General features: G+C 42.3%; 1 protein-coding gene across 1 annotated transcript in view; it reads left to right on the plus strand.

Moving 5' to 3' along the window:
* LOC311233617 (ATP-binding cassette sub-family G member 4-like) overlaps positions 1-15120 on the plus strand; it is a gene marked incomplete at both ends in the record, with an annotated part of 46265 nt that extends 31145 nt beyond the window's left edge. Inside the window, 6 exons of the mRNA XM_084320583.1 lie at positions 3306-3404; positions 3686-3854; positions 5336-5436; positions 6564-6722; positions 8520-8638; positions 14913-15120. Coding sequence (XP_084176709.1) covers positions 3306-3404; positions 3686-3854; positions 5336-5436; positions 6564-6722; positions 8520-8638; positions 14913-15120 — 855 coding nt within the window. The remainder of the gene's footprint in view (positions 1-3305; positions 3405-3685; positions 3855-5335; positions 5437-6563; positions 6723-8519; positions 8639-14912) is intronic.
* Between the last annotated feature and the right edge of the window lie 1527 nt (positions 15121-16647).

Below are 16647 nucleotides of genomic sequence, written 5' to 3' on the forward strand. Positions count from 1 at the left end.
TCGTTCCCCTGGGCGCCTTGGGGATTCAATGACAGGTCTAAATAGCCTGTTCATTGATGGGGGTGTGTCCCGACGCACGTATAGTGCTAGCTCGCTGTAAACAGGCGATTGACTGGCACGCCTTGGTTGCTTGTGGTTGAAACAGCGTTTTTATAAAGCAACTGAGAGGGGGGTTTTTCCTCTTCCGACGACCACATCCCATGACCTGGGTGGGTTGTCGACGGATTCTCGTTCATGTCTGGGGGATGATGACGGGATGGATCTGAACATATGTGGTGGGGTCTCACGCCCTTGGGGTGGGCCACCAGGCGCGGTTCGTCCGAACGTCTGGGTGGCGCCTTCTTTTCATGTTAAGATCAACACGCATATCTGCCCTTCTCCTGGAGTAGGCATGTCGGCGTGGTTAGGGCACGGGACTGGTTCTGGTCACGCTGGTCCAGATCAGTTGAACCCGTTGTCCGCCGGGGATGCAGATCTGCTGTTCTGGTACCCTGAGGGACTTGGGCTTTTTTCAGGGGGAAAAATGCCAGGTCGGTCTGGGTGTCACAGGGTTAAGCGCTATGGAGACCCTGGTTGGGTATGTTTTTACTCAGCACTGTCGTCATGGCTTACAGCCATGCCATTCTGTACGCGCTCGATCTCGTCGGATCTCGGCCGCTATACAGGTTGGTCCTGGTTAGTACTTGGTTGGGAGACCGCCGGGGAATACCAGGTACGGTGTGCTTAGGGGCTGGTTCTCCATTATTTTTCGCTCCTCTCTCACGCATGGCGAAGAGGGGCCTGTGGGGGTGGTTTTTTGACCTCCTCTGGTGACCCTGTGCTTCCCGTACCGCCAGGCCCGGTCCGAAGTGATGTTTGCGACCCGTAGGCCTGGGTTAACCCTTTTTGGAAACTGAAACACTTGTACTGCGGTATAGCCGGTGTATACCCGCAGGTGTGTTTTGGAGTTTTTTCTTGAGGGGTTATAGGAACAACCACCGCATTGGGTAACACCGAGGTGGTTGATTCCCTGGTGTGTTGGAGCAGTGTCAACTCCCGGGTTCACCGTTTGAGGGTGCCCCTGCACGTTCATGACGTCTGCCAATCGTGTCAGCCTTCTCTGCCTCGACCCCTCTGGGTGGGGGTTTTTAAATGGAGGCTTGGTCATGCAACACCGCCAGCTTACGCTCCTTCCGCCGGGGCGGCTGTGTTCAGCTGTCCCCTCTGGCGCCTGTCTCGTCCGCAGTCTCCAGGCTAGGGTTAACAGCCTGTTGCCTGGTTTTTCCCCGGTGCGCTGCCTGCTTCCGTTGGTTAACCTTTTTTGTGTGCTTACGGCCATGCTGACTGTCTGTTCTGCAGGGTTAGTGTGCCAGGCGGTGTACTGTTGGGGGGACGGGGCCCGCTCGGCTTACGGCCATACCGACCTGAACACGCCCGATCTCGTCCGATCTCGGAAGCTAAGCAGGTTCTGGCCTGGTTAGTACTTGGTTGGGATACCGCCTGGGATTACCAGGTGCAGTAACTGGGGGGCCTTTGTCCGAATACGCTGGCGATGTGGGGGGCGGGGCACTACGTGCCCACCTGGTGGGGTCTTGATGCTGGCATCATGGACTTCTCCGGGCCCCCATTCCAGGGAGTCCAGTCCTTTTGGTGGGTCTGGGTCTTCCTTCGCGCTCCGCTGCTACGGCCTTGCCACGGGGTTGGGTTTGCCCTTGACCCCGTGATTCTGGGGGCAGTAACGAGGTTGTTCCTCCGTTCGTTCCCGGGTGGCATGCGGGTTGTGCGTGTGTGTAGTCGTGGGGTCAAGCCACGGTCTGCTCACCCTGTGCGTTAAGTTGCTTGAGTGCCTCTTCGCACGGTCGGGTCCGTCGCCTTCCCGTGAAGCCTCTAATAGGGGGGATACCCTCCATTAGGGGGGGTCGGGGGGGCTCGGCCCTCCCTGTTCTGATGGTTTTGGGGGGCTGTCAGCGGGGTGTATTTGTCAGCCAGTGGCTCCGCTTGGCCTCCCTTGTGCAGTGTGATGCCAAGCTAAGCCACTAACGATACAGAACGATAGGTTATGACTATAACCAAGTTCTGTTAGTTAGGGGCGATGCTTGGCATCAGACGGCCGCTGCAGCCCTTGACCTCACCTTGTGGTGAAAGCTTGGGAAGGAGGAGAGCAGGTGACCACACACCTGCTTATGAAGGTAAGCTGATGAGGGGTGTGGTCAGACTAATACTGGTATTAGAGGTACATTTGTGGTTTATTCAGTACGCGTGCACGTACGCGAGATAGTGCAGTGTGATGCCAAGCATCGCCCCTAACTAACAGAACTTGGTTATAGTCATAACCTATCGTTCTGAGCTGAGGGTTTTTTCAACCTGTAACTTGTTCTTGTCAGAGACCAGCAGGGCTGAGTCGTCCGCAAACAGGAACAAGTTGCAGTCACAAGCTGACGACATGTCATTTGCATAAATGTGTTAATGTTGTGTTTAATATAGATATTTCTCAAAAAATCTCCTAAAAAAAGTTCAAATGAAAAGATAAATTGTTACTTAATCATGTATAAAATGTATCAATCATGCAAGTCTTGGGGCCGCCCCTGATCACCAGGTGGGGCTGATATTCAATTTATTTCACTTACTGTATAAAAAGATGTCATTGTTGTGTTGTCTTCACGGTTGAAACGTTACATCTACTGCTTTTTTGTCAATTAAAACACCTTGGAACAACAAGTGAGTTGCGAGCCCCGCTTTGTCTTATGTATTACTGTTTTTACAGTTTGGCTCAGCACCAACAAACGGAGGATGTGCGTTATTTATTTTTTCTGAGTGTTCTAATGCTCTACATCAGGTCCACGGATGACAGTTACGGTCTGGACAGCTCTCAGTTTATGAGCCTAGAAAGGGTTCCTATTCACAGAATGGCTTGGAACTCTATGCCCAGGGCCATCCAAAACTCCCCCACTATTGCTGTCTTCAAGAGGGGTGTGAAGCGACATCTGCAACAATATGTTGCAGTGGAACAGGACATGCTGTAATGAGGCTCTTTCAGAAAATTGTGTTGTCTATTGTATCTACTTGTTGTATCTATCTTATCTTCTTAACTCTTTCTTTGTGATTTATTGCATTCTTCTTGGGACCATGTTGGAAACAAGTCGACAGACTTTCACATGTTACCCTTGTACCCCTTGTTTTTATACTTTTGTGTAAATTGTATGTACTAAATAAAAATCAAATCAAATCAAATCATGTCATAATGTCAGTGTTCTAATGTCAGTGTTCTCATTAATGAATTAACTATTGAGATGGTCTGTTCCTGAGTCTGTACTTTCTCTTCACAGGACACGGGCACCATTGAGAAACACAGCTTTGCCACGAGTACCTTCACACAGTTCTGCATCCTCTTCAAAAGGACCTTCATTACTATATGCAGGGACATGGCAAGTTATTTACTTCACAAGTATTTGCTTTTTATGCTGAATCAAAGTCGTTTAAGAGATCTACCGTACTGGTCCCAATATAAGACGACCCTGATTATAAGATCACCCCTCTTTCTCAAGACTCTTGGGAAAATACTTTTTTGAAGACCAAATCTTGTTAAAAATAAAAAATAAAAATACATTTAATTTGAAAATAATGATAATAAAACACATTAAGGTCTTGTTAAGGTGTTGACTCGCCTCAGGGTGATGTAACTACTGTGTGTGTGTGTCTTGTTAAGGTGTTGACTCACCTCAGGGTGATGTCCCACCTGTGCATCGGGGTCCTGATTGGCTTGCTGTATCTGAACATCGGCAACGACGCCAGCAAGGTCTTCAACAACACAGGCTTCCTCTTCTTCTCAATGCTGTTCCTCATGTTCGCCGCCCTGATGCCCACCGTCCTCACCTGTAAGACTCTGTGTCTGGGGGGAGGGGCATGATGTTGCTGCTGTTGTTGTTGTTGTTGATGTTGTTGTTGTTTTCAAGTAAAGGTGCAGTAAGTGGTATTTTTTTCTTTGTTAAAATAAGTGGTCTACTGTACATGTTAAAATAATAGCTCTACGTTCGGACAGCCATCACTGATATAGAGTGTTTGGTCAGTAGCATGGGTCTCCCAGTCTGGTATCCAATCAGGAGAGAGAACTCCACACTGCAAAAATAACAACAACTAGATTTAAGCAAATGTGTCATTGAAACAATTAAAATAGTCTGTAAGCAGTAAGCAAATGTGGCTTGGCAATATTTCTTGAAAAATAATAGTAAAAGTGTCTTCATTGTTTAGCTACAGTGTCTATAGTTACAACAGGGCTTTTGAGGTGATGCGTGAAATCACTGCGCCCAGTCAGCAGTGGTTGGGCAAAAGAAATGTCAGAGTATATATCTGCTTAGAAAACGAAAATGTCTAATTACATTTTTTTTTATTTCTCCACGTGGTAAATACACACCAGGTCACAACAAGTTTACAGGAACGTTTTATTTTTTTTGTATTTGGAGTGTATTTCGTGACTGTTGGGAACTAGGCTAACTGGGCAGCCCTACTTCCAGTGAATGACGCTAACGGCTAACGGTGCGGCTGTTCCCTACTCTGAATGCATGCACAGAGAAGAAAATGGTATGTATCTGCTTGTCTAACTCCGGGGTAGATGGCAAATAAGCGAATTTCCCAAAAAGTTGACGTGTTCCTTTAACCACAAAAAATACTACTTACAGCACCTTTAATTGGGAAAAACCTTATGACTCACATTTCGCAATTATGCCACAACAATGTGGAACTCCCTACCCACAGCTGTAAAAAGATGTGAATCCCTAGCCACATTCAAAACTGCTCTTAAAGAGCACTTACGGGAGGCTGCAATTCGAAACTGGCCACCGTAAATGTCCAACCCCCCCCCCCCCCCCTCCTAATAGACAGTCTCCTCCCCACCGTATGTATATATTCTCTCTCCACCGTATGTATATTTTTTCTCCCGCCCACCCACCCCCTCCTAATGTACAGTCTCCTCACCATCATATGTATATTTTCTCTGTTAGGATCTATGGGTAACAGTACTGTATATTTGCATATCGTATATGTCACAAATGTAACAGTACCTGTACAGTATGTCATGTATGTCCCTATGCCATAAATGTCATGATGTCATGTATGTTGTGTCTGTCATAAATGTCACTATGAATTGAAAATGGGGGACCCTGATGTAAACAAGACAGAAGTCTTTCTCTGGTCTGCATCCCCTTAACAATTGTGTGTATTGAGCCGTACTGTATTGTACCCATTCTGCAATCTGTTAAATAAAGTTTTCATTCATTCATTCATTCATTCATTCATTCATTCATTCATTCATTCATTCATTCATTCATTCATTCATTCATTCATTCATTCATTCCCACAGTTCCGCTGGAGATGTCTGTGTTCCTGAGGGAACATCTGAACTACTGGTACAGCCTGAAGGCCTACTACCTGGCCAAAACCATGGCCGACATACCATTCCAGGTCAGACTTTAGTGGGAATTGGTTTTGTAATACAAAACTACTTTTTTTGTTACTGTACTTAACCCTTGTGTTGTGTTACAGTCATATGTAGCCAATTTACAACCTTCCTCTACCAGAAATATACTTTTTCTTTTCATTTGATTGTCCTGGGATTCATGGTTTCATCCACACTAGGCATTTGAACATATACAATTAATTATCACCACTTGCATTGAATTGTAAGTGTTTTATTAAAACTGTGGGGTTGAATGGATGAGACTATAATAAAGCATATAGTACAACATAGTACTACAGGTTACTACATGGTACTATAAGGTACTACACGGTCTTATACGGTACTACATGGTACTACATTGTACTACAGGAAATAAATACCAACATCTTCTGTAATGGTAAGAGATTATGCTCCCAGCAGTATCGTCTGTCTCTTTTCTATTTTATTAATTTTAATTCGTTTTTCTTCTCTTTTCCTGTTACCCTTCGAGAGGCCCTGTTACCCTTCGAGAGGCCCGTTTGTCCTCTCACCAGGACCGTTTGTCCTCTCACCAGGACCGTTTGTCCTCTCACCAGGACCGTTTGTCCTCTCACCAGGACCTTTTGTCCTCTCACCACAACCTTTTGTCCTCTCACCAGGACCGTTTGTCCTCTCACCAGGACCGTTTGTCCTCTCACCAGGACCTTTTGTCATCTCACCAGGCCGTCGTTCTTAATTGACCTCAATCTGAATTGGTTAAATACAGCTGAAATAAAATTTTATAAAAGTATGACTATACACAACCCAAGAAGAATCAAGAATCAAGAGATTTATTTGTCACATACATACCAGGGCATACATTGAAATGCGGGTGGTCATGCCTGCATCGATTGTGCATAATACAATAATAAAATAGACATACAATAAAAAAACAGGTAAGACATAAGATGTGCATGATAAAAATAGACATGCTAAATTCCTGAGAAGGCACTGGTTCCTATATACACTACTATACAATATACAATTTTAACTCTGTCATTATGTTATACTTACTATATCTAAACTATACTATACACGTAGCGTGTGTACATAGGCGCTTGCCTGACCGCAGCAGCTTGATATCCATACAATGTCCTTCCTTTTGTTCCCGTAGGTCTTATGTCCCATCATGTACTGCAGTATAGTGTACTGGATGACAGACCAGCCTCCCGAAGCAGCTCGCTTCCTGCTCTTCATGGCTCTCTGCACCTCCACCGCCCTGGTAGCCCAGTCCCTGGGTCTGCTCATAGGGGCCGCGTCCACCTCGCTGCAGGTGAGCATTGATTGATTGATTGATTGATTGATTGATTAGTTGATTGATTGAAAACTTTATTAACAGATTGCAGAATGGGTACAATACAGTACGGCTCAATACACACAATTGTTAAGGGGATGCAGACCAGAGAAAGACTTTCGTCTTGTTTACATCAGGGTCCCCCATTTTCAATTCATAATGACATTAATGACATACGCAATTTTACAGATATATATCTTGACATATCCTAACCCAGCCTGGATCAGAACCTGTGTACCCCGCGCAGGAAGACCAAGCGTCTGCCACTCAGCGAAAGGGGGAATTTACATTTAGTAATTTATCCAAAGCCACTTACAAGTTCTGTACAACAACAAGTCAGCAGGAGGGTACAACTCTGGCAGCTAAGGGTCAGTAAGATCGTTCGTCAAACAGTGTTGAACTTGAGTGTTACAGTCTTGAGTGCATAGTAGTATAGACGTATTAGCATAGTAGGTAGTAGTCAGTGTTGGGAAAGTTCACTTTCTACATGAACTAGTTCAGTTCACAGTTCACAAATTATGTAGTAGGTAGTAGTATAGACGTATTAGCATAGTAGGTAGTAGTATAGGCATATTAGCATAGTATGTAGTAGTATAGACACATTAGCATAGTAGGTAGTAGTATAGACACATTAGCATAGCAGGTAGTAGTATAGACACATTAGCATAGTAGGTAGTAGTATAGATATATTAGCATAGTAGGTAGTGGTATAGACACATTAGCATAGTAGGTAGTAGTATAGACACATTAGCATAGTAGGTAGTAGTATAGATACATTAGCATAGTAGGTAGTAGTATAGATATATTAGCATAGTAGGTAGTGGTATAGATATATTAGCATAGTAGGTAGTAGTATAGACATATTGGCATAGTAGGTAGTAGTATAGGCAAGGTAGATTCCTTAGTAGCAAAATGCATCATAGTAAAAGACAGTATGAAGACAGTACGAAGGTTATTTCAGATATTGATTGACCCCACCCTCTGGCCAAGGGAGACATTAAAGCTTACCAGGCGTCAGGCTGGCCACACCTCAGGCTCTGCCAGGAGAGGTCTGGAGAAATGCACACTATAATAAGTTACTATATTAGCTATAAATATAATATATGGTAGGGCTGGGTTAAAAAAATCAATTTCCCGATTCTGAATTGATCTTCATTTGAATGAGCGATTATCGATTCATAAAATCCCAAGGTCGGTCGAATTGTCGTTATGCCAATTCCCTTCCTGGTCGTTGCGCGCATTGCCCCACTGTCGGTCTGGGGAGGGTGTAGACCAGGGGTCAACAATTTAAGTTTGGCCTCGGGATAGACATTTTCCATTGGTTCTCCCAGCCCACGTGACCATTTCTAGCATTTCCATTGGTTATAGTGACAGACATAGATAATGATTGTGGAAATACAACAAATCTATGAAACCACTTACTGAGACATCACCCAGACGTGACATGCAAAAGCCAATGTTCCAATAAAAAGTACATTCATGTAACTGCTTGAGAGTCAATTCTTAATGTAAACGTTGATATTTTAAACAATGAAACATGTTAGAGGGTTCCTTGAACCATTTAAATTGTATAGCATTCAATCAAATTTAATCGGAAATTGAATCGATTCAGGACCTTGTGAATCGGAATCTAATCGTTTTGGGAAACCGGTGGCGATACCCAGCCCTCATGGTAACACTTTATAATACAGCCCACGTTGTACAGTGTAGTTACTGTGTACCTTCCTCATTCACGTTTTAAAAAGTAAATGAACGACTTCCTGCTTCGTCCTCCAGGTGGCGACGTTTGTGGGTCCGGTCACGGCCATCCCCGTGTTGCTGTTCTCCGGCTTCTTCGTCAACTTCGACACCATTCCCAAATACCTGCAGTGGAGCTCCTACATCTCCTATGTGAGGTAAGGCCACGCTCCTACATTTTAAACATCAGTTTGCACGTACCACACTTAAACAGATGTGTCCTTCAGTTATTGGTGTAAAGTTTTTTTTTTTTTTTTTTTTTTTTTATCTGTGGATTGTTTGTTTCTTTGTATATGGTATGAATTATTATTTTGTGTAAATTAGGTTGTACGCCGACCATCAAGTAATACTTGTTTAGTTTAGGAATAAGGGGCAGGTATAATTATTCTTCTTCCTGCTCCTTTTGCCAATGGTAGAACGTTATTTATGATTTTGTATGAAAACTGTGATTGTATTGCTTCCATGTGGCAAATACAACTCTGAATCTAAAAAAAAATCTAAAAGATAAGATATTCCTTTATTGATCCCCTTGGGGAAATTCAGGCATCATAGCAGCATGGGGGAGGGGAGGTACAGGTAGTAGAAGACATGGTACAGGTCATGGAATTATAGTACAGTGGAGAAGTAGAAATAGAAATAGAATAAAAAGGCAGTGTAAACAATATACAATATAATTAACTCTGGACATGCGCATATGGGCAACAAGGTGCGAGATGAGGGTATGTATGCCCTCTCAGTTATTCATCCTGAGGGAAATTTGCCACTACAAATCGCTCACAGAATGGTAAACATTTAGGTAGACAAGAACAAAAGTCACGAAATAAAAATAAACCTAAGAATAAAATACGGTCCGGGATATGCATTTCCTATGTTACATTCTAATATAAAATATACAGTAAAAATATACAGAAATATACAGTAAGTGTCAAATTGTACAATGTCGGTTTAAAAGTAAAAGTCCAAGATAGTGCTGTTACCCTGTCCTCAGTGATGTAGTGAGGCACAGTGATGCATTATAAAGTCTGATGGCTGTCAGAATGAAGGACTTCCTGTGCCGTTCAGTGACAGATGATAGATTCAAATGTATTGTCATCATGCAGTACAATTACAGTACAACAAAAAGAGGTTTGGCCTCCAACCAGATTGCAAATGTAACAGTTACAGTAGGGATGTCCCAAACCAATAGTATCGAGATGCAGAATGGCAGACCAGCCACACTCTCAGACCCAAATTAAAAAAAAATATTATTATTTTTATTTTATTTTTTTAATCCCAATTTCTCACATTACATTCACCCTGAATGTTGACGTTATCCAGGTGAAAAGTTAACTTCATTCAAGGGAGGTATTGCAACCCTTGACATAAATCATTTGATGTATAATTAAATCAAAGGAAATGCATTTGGGTCTGAGAGTGTGGCTGGTCTGCCGTTCTGCAGCTGGATACTATTGGTTTGTTTTGGCAAAATTCTTCTGCTCTGTGTGACAATAAATAAATGAATGATATGCAATTTTAAACCAAAACTAAGGCCTCAGTATGAGTTTAAGACGTGAACATGGTCATTGTTGAATAAAAAAAAAAGGTAAAAAAAAAAAAAAAAAAAATTATCGGATCAGGAAAGATCGGTATTGGTAGATACTCAAAATCACATGATCGGGATCGGATCGGGAGCAAAAAACGTGATCGGGACATCCCTAGTAACAGTAAAGTGCAGTAGTAACATACAATGTACAGATGATTAAACTGGGTATACAATATATAAATTAGCGACAAGTTCTGTACAACAGGTCAGCAGGAAGGGCACAACTCTTTCAGCTGAGTAACAACCTTCGTCAAACAGTGTTGAAACTTGGGTACTGCAGTCTTGAGTGTATAGTAGTAAAGACATATTAGCATAGGTAGTAAATGTAATTTATACAATGGCATGCAAATTTCTCGATTCTGATTCAGTCAAGTTAGACGTTGTTATTTATCATAACACACACTTGTGATCCCAGAACCCGCCCACAACCGAATTACAATCACTCCGCCGTTCGTGGTTTTAGGAATTAAACCAAGATGGCGGAAAATAATCTTTATGAATGGATTAGGGCTGTCCCCGACTAAGGATTTGGATGGTCGACTATGATTGGCCAAAATGTGCCGTTAGTCGACTAATGGTAAAAAAAAAAAAAAAAAAAGTATATATATATTTTTTTTTTTTTTTTTTTTTTTTATATATTTTGTATCATTCCATTTGGGCTGTGGGGGGTGCTTAATGTCTGAAGGAGTCGACTGAAGGCTTCTTGTCCTCTGCAAAAGCATGCAATTGGTCCACTGATGGATATATCTTGATATTTGTCTAGTCTAGTGTGTTCATTAGATGGGTGAAATTCTCTTTCAGTGCCTCTGTGCCTGTTTTCATAGGCAGTTAGCCTCTGGTATGCGTGCCATTAGCGTTAGCCACGCTTCTAGGTCTCTTTTCTTTTGGAAAGAATGATAAAAAATAAATAAATAAATTATAAATGTTTTTATTTTTTTATTTTTTATATTCGACTAAGAGGTTGGCCAGTCGACTACAGCTCCTTTCGACCGATTAGTCGACTAATCGACTAATAGGGGTCAGCCCTAGAATGGATGTATTGATAGCGTCATAACGACTCATTCAAAAACTATTCTGTCACGTGGAATGTGTTAGTTTCTTACACAATGTTGGATTATGTAATTGGTGGGTAATAAAAATCGTGCGAAGTCTGTTGTTAGATGCCTTTCATCAAAAGGACACTCATTTCACTGTTCTCGCAGGCTCATCTGTGCAAAAGCGCATTGCAGAAGGTGCAGAAGGTTCTGAGAATTCTGTTCCAGCTAAGAGGCAAAATAACGACACAGATACTCTTTTCACAAACTGCACTATAACCGGGAATGTTACCATCAATGTAAATAAACCATAATCACCCTACAATAACAGTACTGTATTTGTAAATCTGGTATGTCATAAATGTCTAGCAGTACTGTCTATCTGTATGTCATGTATGTCATATATGTTATGATGAATTGAAAATGGGGGACCCTGATGTAAACAAGACGAAAGTCTTTCTCTGGTCTGCAACCCCTTAAAACACTTTCAGAGCCGGCCGTGTTTTCCTTTTTACCCCCTTGAATGCCCATCAACCACTTCAATGTTAACGTTAATATCGCCTAATCTATGTTTTAAATTATGGTTATGTGTCTAATCTGCCCGTCGCTTATCAATGACTCATTTTCCAGTCAACATTGTCGAAGCGGATTGTTTTTTTATAGGTTCATTTCCGTTTTATAGCATTTTGAAAAGCCCTCGTTTTCACGGAAAATAAAAATATTCCGTGATAAACGCCCTGTACTGGAATATTCTAGAACGTTGTCATTTTTCGGCCTATTTATGAATCGTTTTCAAATAAACGCTAGATTATCGATAGTATATGTGTACGTATGCACGCTGGTGCCGCGAGCTGAAAATCTATTCTCTTATTTCCTGATCGCTCGCACAGCCAAACAGCCATATCACATATAGGGGAAAAGCTTATATCTCCGTGAAAACAGGTCTGATTATCCTAAGACTGGTCAAATAGATTCCTTACCTGAGATCAGATGGTATCCAAAAAGATTATTCCAATTCCTGATCGCCATTCCAAAAATCGATCCTTTTATTGATCCAATGCTACGTACTGTAAAGACATATTACACGCTGTTCTGATGGTCCACAATGAATCCGATCGGCTCTGGTTACATGCGTGAGAATTAAAATGTGGGTTCCAGAGTTTTTTTTTCTCATCCATTTTCATTGAGTCCATTCCAAAAGGGTGCATTACTATCTGAGAGACGATAGGGGGTGCTTTTTTCACATCTGAGCGCCTGGCGGGGCTGGTTTCCCAACGGTAGACTCGGTTGATGAAATATGAATTCAGATCGCTAATAAAAAGATTAAACGATATTTGTCGTCGTGGGCACTCAATGGGGAGCTGATAAAACGAGTTATGTCGTTTTGGGCATTCAAAGTGTTAACAATTGTGTGTATTGAGCTGTACTGTATTGTACCCATTCTGCATTCTGGTAATACAGTTTTCAATCAATCAATCAATCATTCCAATAACAACCGCTAACTTCACTGTTAGATGCCATGCTTTGAAGCAACCTATGTATAGATGTATCACTGTCTCTGTAATAAAATGTTCAATCAATCAATCAATCATTCCAATAACAACCGCTAACTTCACTGTTAGATGCCATGTTTTGAAGCAACCATATAGCCACTTATACTATTCTGAGAAGATAATTCATCTGTATCGCAACCGAATCACGGATTTCGTTGAGGCAGGTAGCATTATGTCGGGAAAAATTAAATGAAATAAACAAATGTGAATTAAAGAAGTTAAAACAAAGTTTAGCCTATTAAATTGTTTGAAAAGCCTATAGCCAATGACGTTTTTTAAAGCGACTGGCTGAGGACTGCGAGGAGGGGGAATTGAATTGCAACCGTGTACAAGCTAAACTTTTACTATAAACGGCGTCTAACCTGACTGCATAAAATAAATCTCCATTATGCTTCAATTAATGTGTGTTTATTGTATAGCAATAAGGTTGGATGAATTCGGCAATTGTATAAAGATGTAAGCACTGTCTATCTGTAATAAAATGTTCAATCAATCAATAAATCCCATAACACACGCCTTGAAACAGTGCTGCTTCTACACACGGAGGCAACGTCTCTTATTTTCTTTTGGAACTACTTTTTCTGCGGATGGTTTTGTAAATAAATCTTCAATTAATGTGTGTTTATTGTATAGCAATAAGGTTGGATGAATGCACCAATTGTATAAAAGCCATTACACCACGCGCAGTCGGCTGCACCTCGGGCCTAACGACCACCCCTAGGCATGCTCTAATTCTCATAACGCACTCCTGCGCGTGATGTAATGCTTAAATAGGCAAGGACGATTATTTAGTGGCAAAGTGCATTATAGTAAAAGACAGTATGAAGGTTAGCTAATACTAGCTTTGGATAGTTACGATTACGACACAAACCAATGCAAAGTCAATGGGGTTGAGCTCCTGTCTGTACAAGCTGACTGAATAATAATAATAATAATAATAATAATAATAATAATAATAATAATAATAATAATAATAATAATAATAATAATAATAATAATAATAATAATAATAATAATAATAATAATAATAATAATAATAATAATAATAATAATAATAATAATAATAATAATAATAATAATAATAATAATAATAATAATAACAATAATAATAATACACTTTATTTGTATAGCACCTTTCATACAAGAATTTCAGCCCAACGTGTTTCACAGCAGTAGGATAGACATAAAATAGACATAAGCATAACATGAACAGAATATTGGCAGAATAAGAGCAATGCATAAAGTACAGACATAAAAATAGGCATAACATCAGCATAGAATTGAAACTATCGGAAACACAGCATATCAAATCACAAAATAGTGCAATAAAATAGCTCTCATTTACAGAACAATAATCACGTTTTAGCAGACATAATCATAGACAATAATCTAAGTTTCTCTCTAAGAAGCTCACCAAAATCTACTTTAAAGTAAAATCTACTGAAACTCTCAGTGAGTCGCAGGCAGCTTGTACGGACGGGAGCTTGGCCCCATTGACATCATCACTGGTTAGTAGGATATAGACTCCTACAGTCGGGGTGAGAGCATATATAGAGCATGGAGACAATTGATGAGTAGAATTGTCACAGTGAAAGGGTTAACCCTTTGGTAGTGGTAGGGTTAAGGACCAGTAGGAGCCGGTAAATATCTTACATGTACGCATTCATACCATAAGTATCTTATATGTACGCATTAATACCATAAGTATGAAGTTACACCATAAGTTCTGTGTAATTACACTGTACGTTCTGGGCTGTATACATAATACACTGTATATACAGTACATAGTATAAGTGGGCTGTATTATAAAGTGTTAACGTGTTACCATAATATATATACCTCTCTTCGCAGAGCCTGAGAGACGGGGCCAGCCTTAGTAACCCCTACTATACCAGCTCAACTGCCACCCACACATCAGACCAAACCAAGAAATGTAAACAAAGCGCAATACCAAGTTTTGCCCTCTCCCCCCTCTCTCTCTCTCCGCCTCCCCCCCTCTCTCTCCCTCTCTCTCTCCGCCTCCCCCCCTCTCTCCCCCCCTCCCTCTCTATCTCCACCTCTCCCCTCTCTATCTCTCCCTCTCTCCCCCTTTCCTCCCCCTCTCCTCCCCCTCTCGCTCTCCCCCTCTCCCCCTCTCCTCTCCCCCCCTCTCTCCCTTCTCCCCCCTCTCCTCCCCCTCTCCCCCCCTCTCCCTATCCCCCCCTCTCTCCCTCTCCCCCCTCTCTCTCCCCCCCCCCCTCTCCCCCCCCCCCTCTCTCTCCAGGTACGGCTTCGAGGGGGTGATCCTGTCCATCTACGGTATGAACCGCACCCCGGTGTGTAAGTTCCAGAAGCCGGAGGAGGTGCTGCAGCTGCTGGATGTGGAGGACGCCAAGCTGTACGTGGACTTCATCGTGCTCGGCGCCTTCTTCCTGGTGCTGCGCCTGGCCACCTACCTGGTGCTGCGCTACAAGGTCAAGTCGGAGCGCTGACGGGGGAGGAGAGACGTGGGACGATATCCACCCCTGCGCCCCCCCCCCCCCACACCCGCGCCCCCCCCCCCCCCCCAACAAACCGCCCCCAACCCCTATCCGGCCACTCCCACCGCAGTATGAGATGTTAACATATCTCTCTCTCTCTCTCTGTTTTTTTCTCTTGTAAAGTACACACGCACACACACACACGCACACACACACACACACACACACACACACACACACACGTTTTTATTACGGTACTGTCTATGTGAGGGCTATTAACTCAATTCCATTGACTACATTCGTCCGTTAACCCTTCACCTTAACCTAACCCTGGCCTTTCCCTGTGTTTTGCATTGTTTTTACAGTAGGCTACGAGGGGTTAAATATGTGCATTGTGCCTTTTCTGCAGTTCAACGGTGACAAGAACCCTCCCTCTTGAAACGAGCCGTTCAGAATTGTAGCCACGATCGCTGTAGTTAATAGCGCAAGTGAGAAGATATCTTGATACAAATGCGTGTGTACAAGATGGCGGCTCATGCGTAAATCTTCTCTTTTCTACCTAAATGTTTCTGGCAAAAAAGTTTACAACAAGATTGCTACGCTATCGCTGGATCTGGAGTCATATTTGAACATCTAGTCTGAAAGTTGGATCTGAATTTCGTTTGACGGTACAGGCTCACACCACTGCTAGATAATTAATTATCCTATTTGTACGATAAAAGCAGTTTGCTCGTTACAGGCACAGAAACAACCTGAGAACAGGACTGAAACAGAGAGGTATATAGAGGCTGCTAGAATGAGAACAGGACTGAAACAGAGAGGTATAGAGGCTGCTAGAATGAGAACAGGACTGAAACAGAGAGGTATAGAGGCTGCTAGAATGAGAACAGGACTGAAACAGAGAGGTATAGAGGCTGTTAGAATGAGAACAGGACTGAAACAGGTATAGAGGCTGTTAGAATGAGAACAGGACTGAAACAGAGAGACATAGAGGCTGCTAGAATGAGAACAGGACTGAAACAGAGAGGTATAGAGGCTGCTAGAATGAGAACAGGAGTGAAACAGAGAGGTATATAGAGGCTGCTAGAATGAGAACAGGACTGAAACAGAGAGGTATAGAGGCTGCTAGAATGAGAACAGGACTGAAACAGAGAGGTATAGAGGCTGTTAGAATGAGAACAGGACTGAAACAGGTATAGAGGCTGTTAGAATGAGAACAGGACTGAAACAGAGAGATATAGAGGCTGCTAGAATGAGAACAGGACTGAAACAGAGAGGTATAGAGGCTGCTAGAATGAGAACAGGAGTGAAACCGAGAGGTGTAGAGGCTGCTAGAATGAGTAATCTGACTTCAAACACATCAAAGACATGTTTAGGGACCTCAAAGACCTATATTAACTTGTTGAAAAGGACTCAAATATGTCCCTTTTAATTCCTAAATCCAAAATGGCCTATTTTAAAGTGGGGACTGACAAATATGTCCTCATTCTAACATATTTACCTCATCCTTCAGTATTTGTGAGGACATTAAGGTTCTCG

This window comes from Notolepis coatsorum (genome assembly GCF_963971535.1).
Source record: "Notolepis coatsorum genome assembly, chromosome: 8".
Classification (NCBI taxonomy): domain Eukaryota; kingdom Metazoa; phylum Chordata; class Actinopteri; order Aulopiformes; family Paralepididae; genus Notolepis; species Notolepis coatsorum.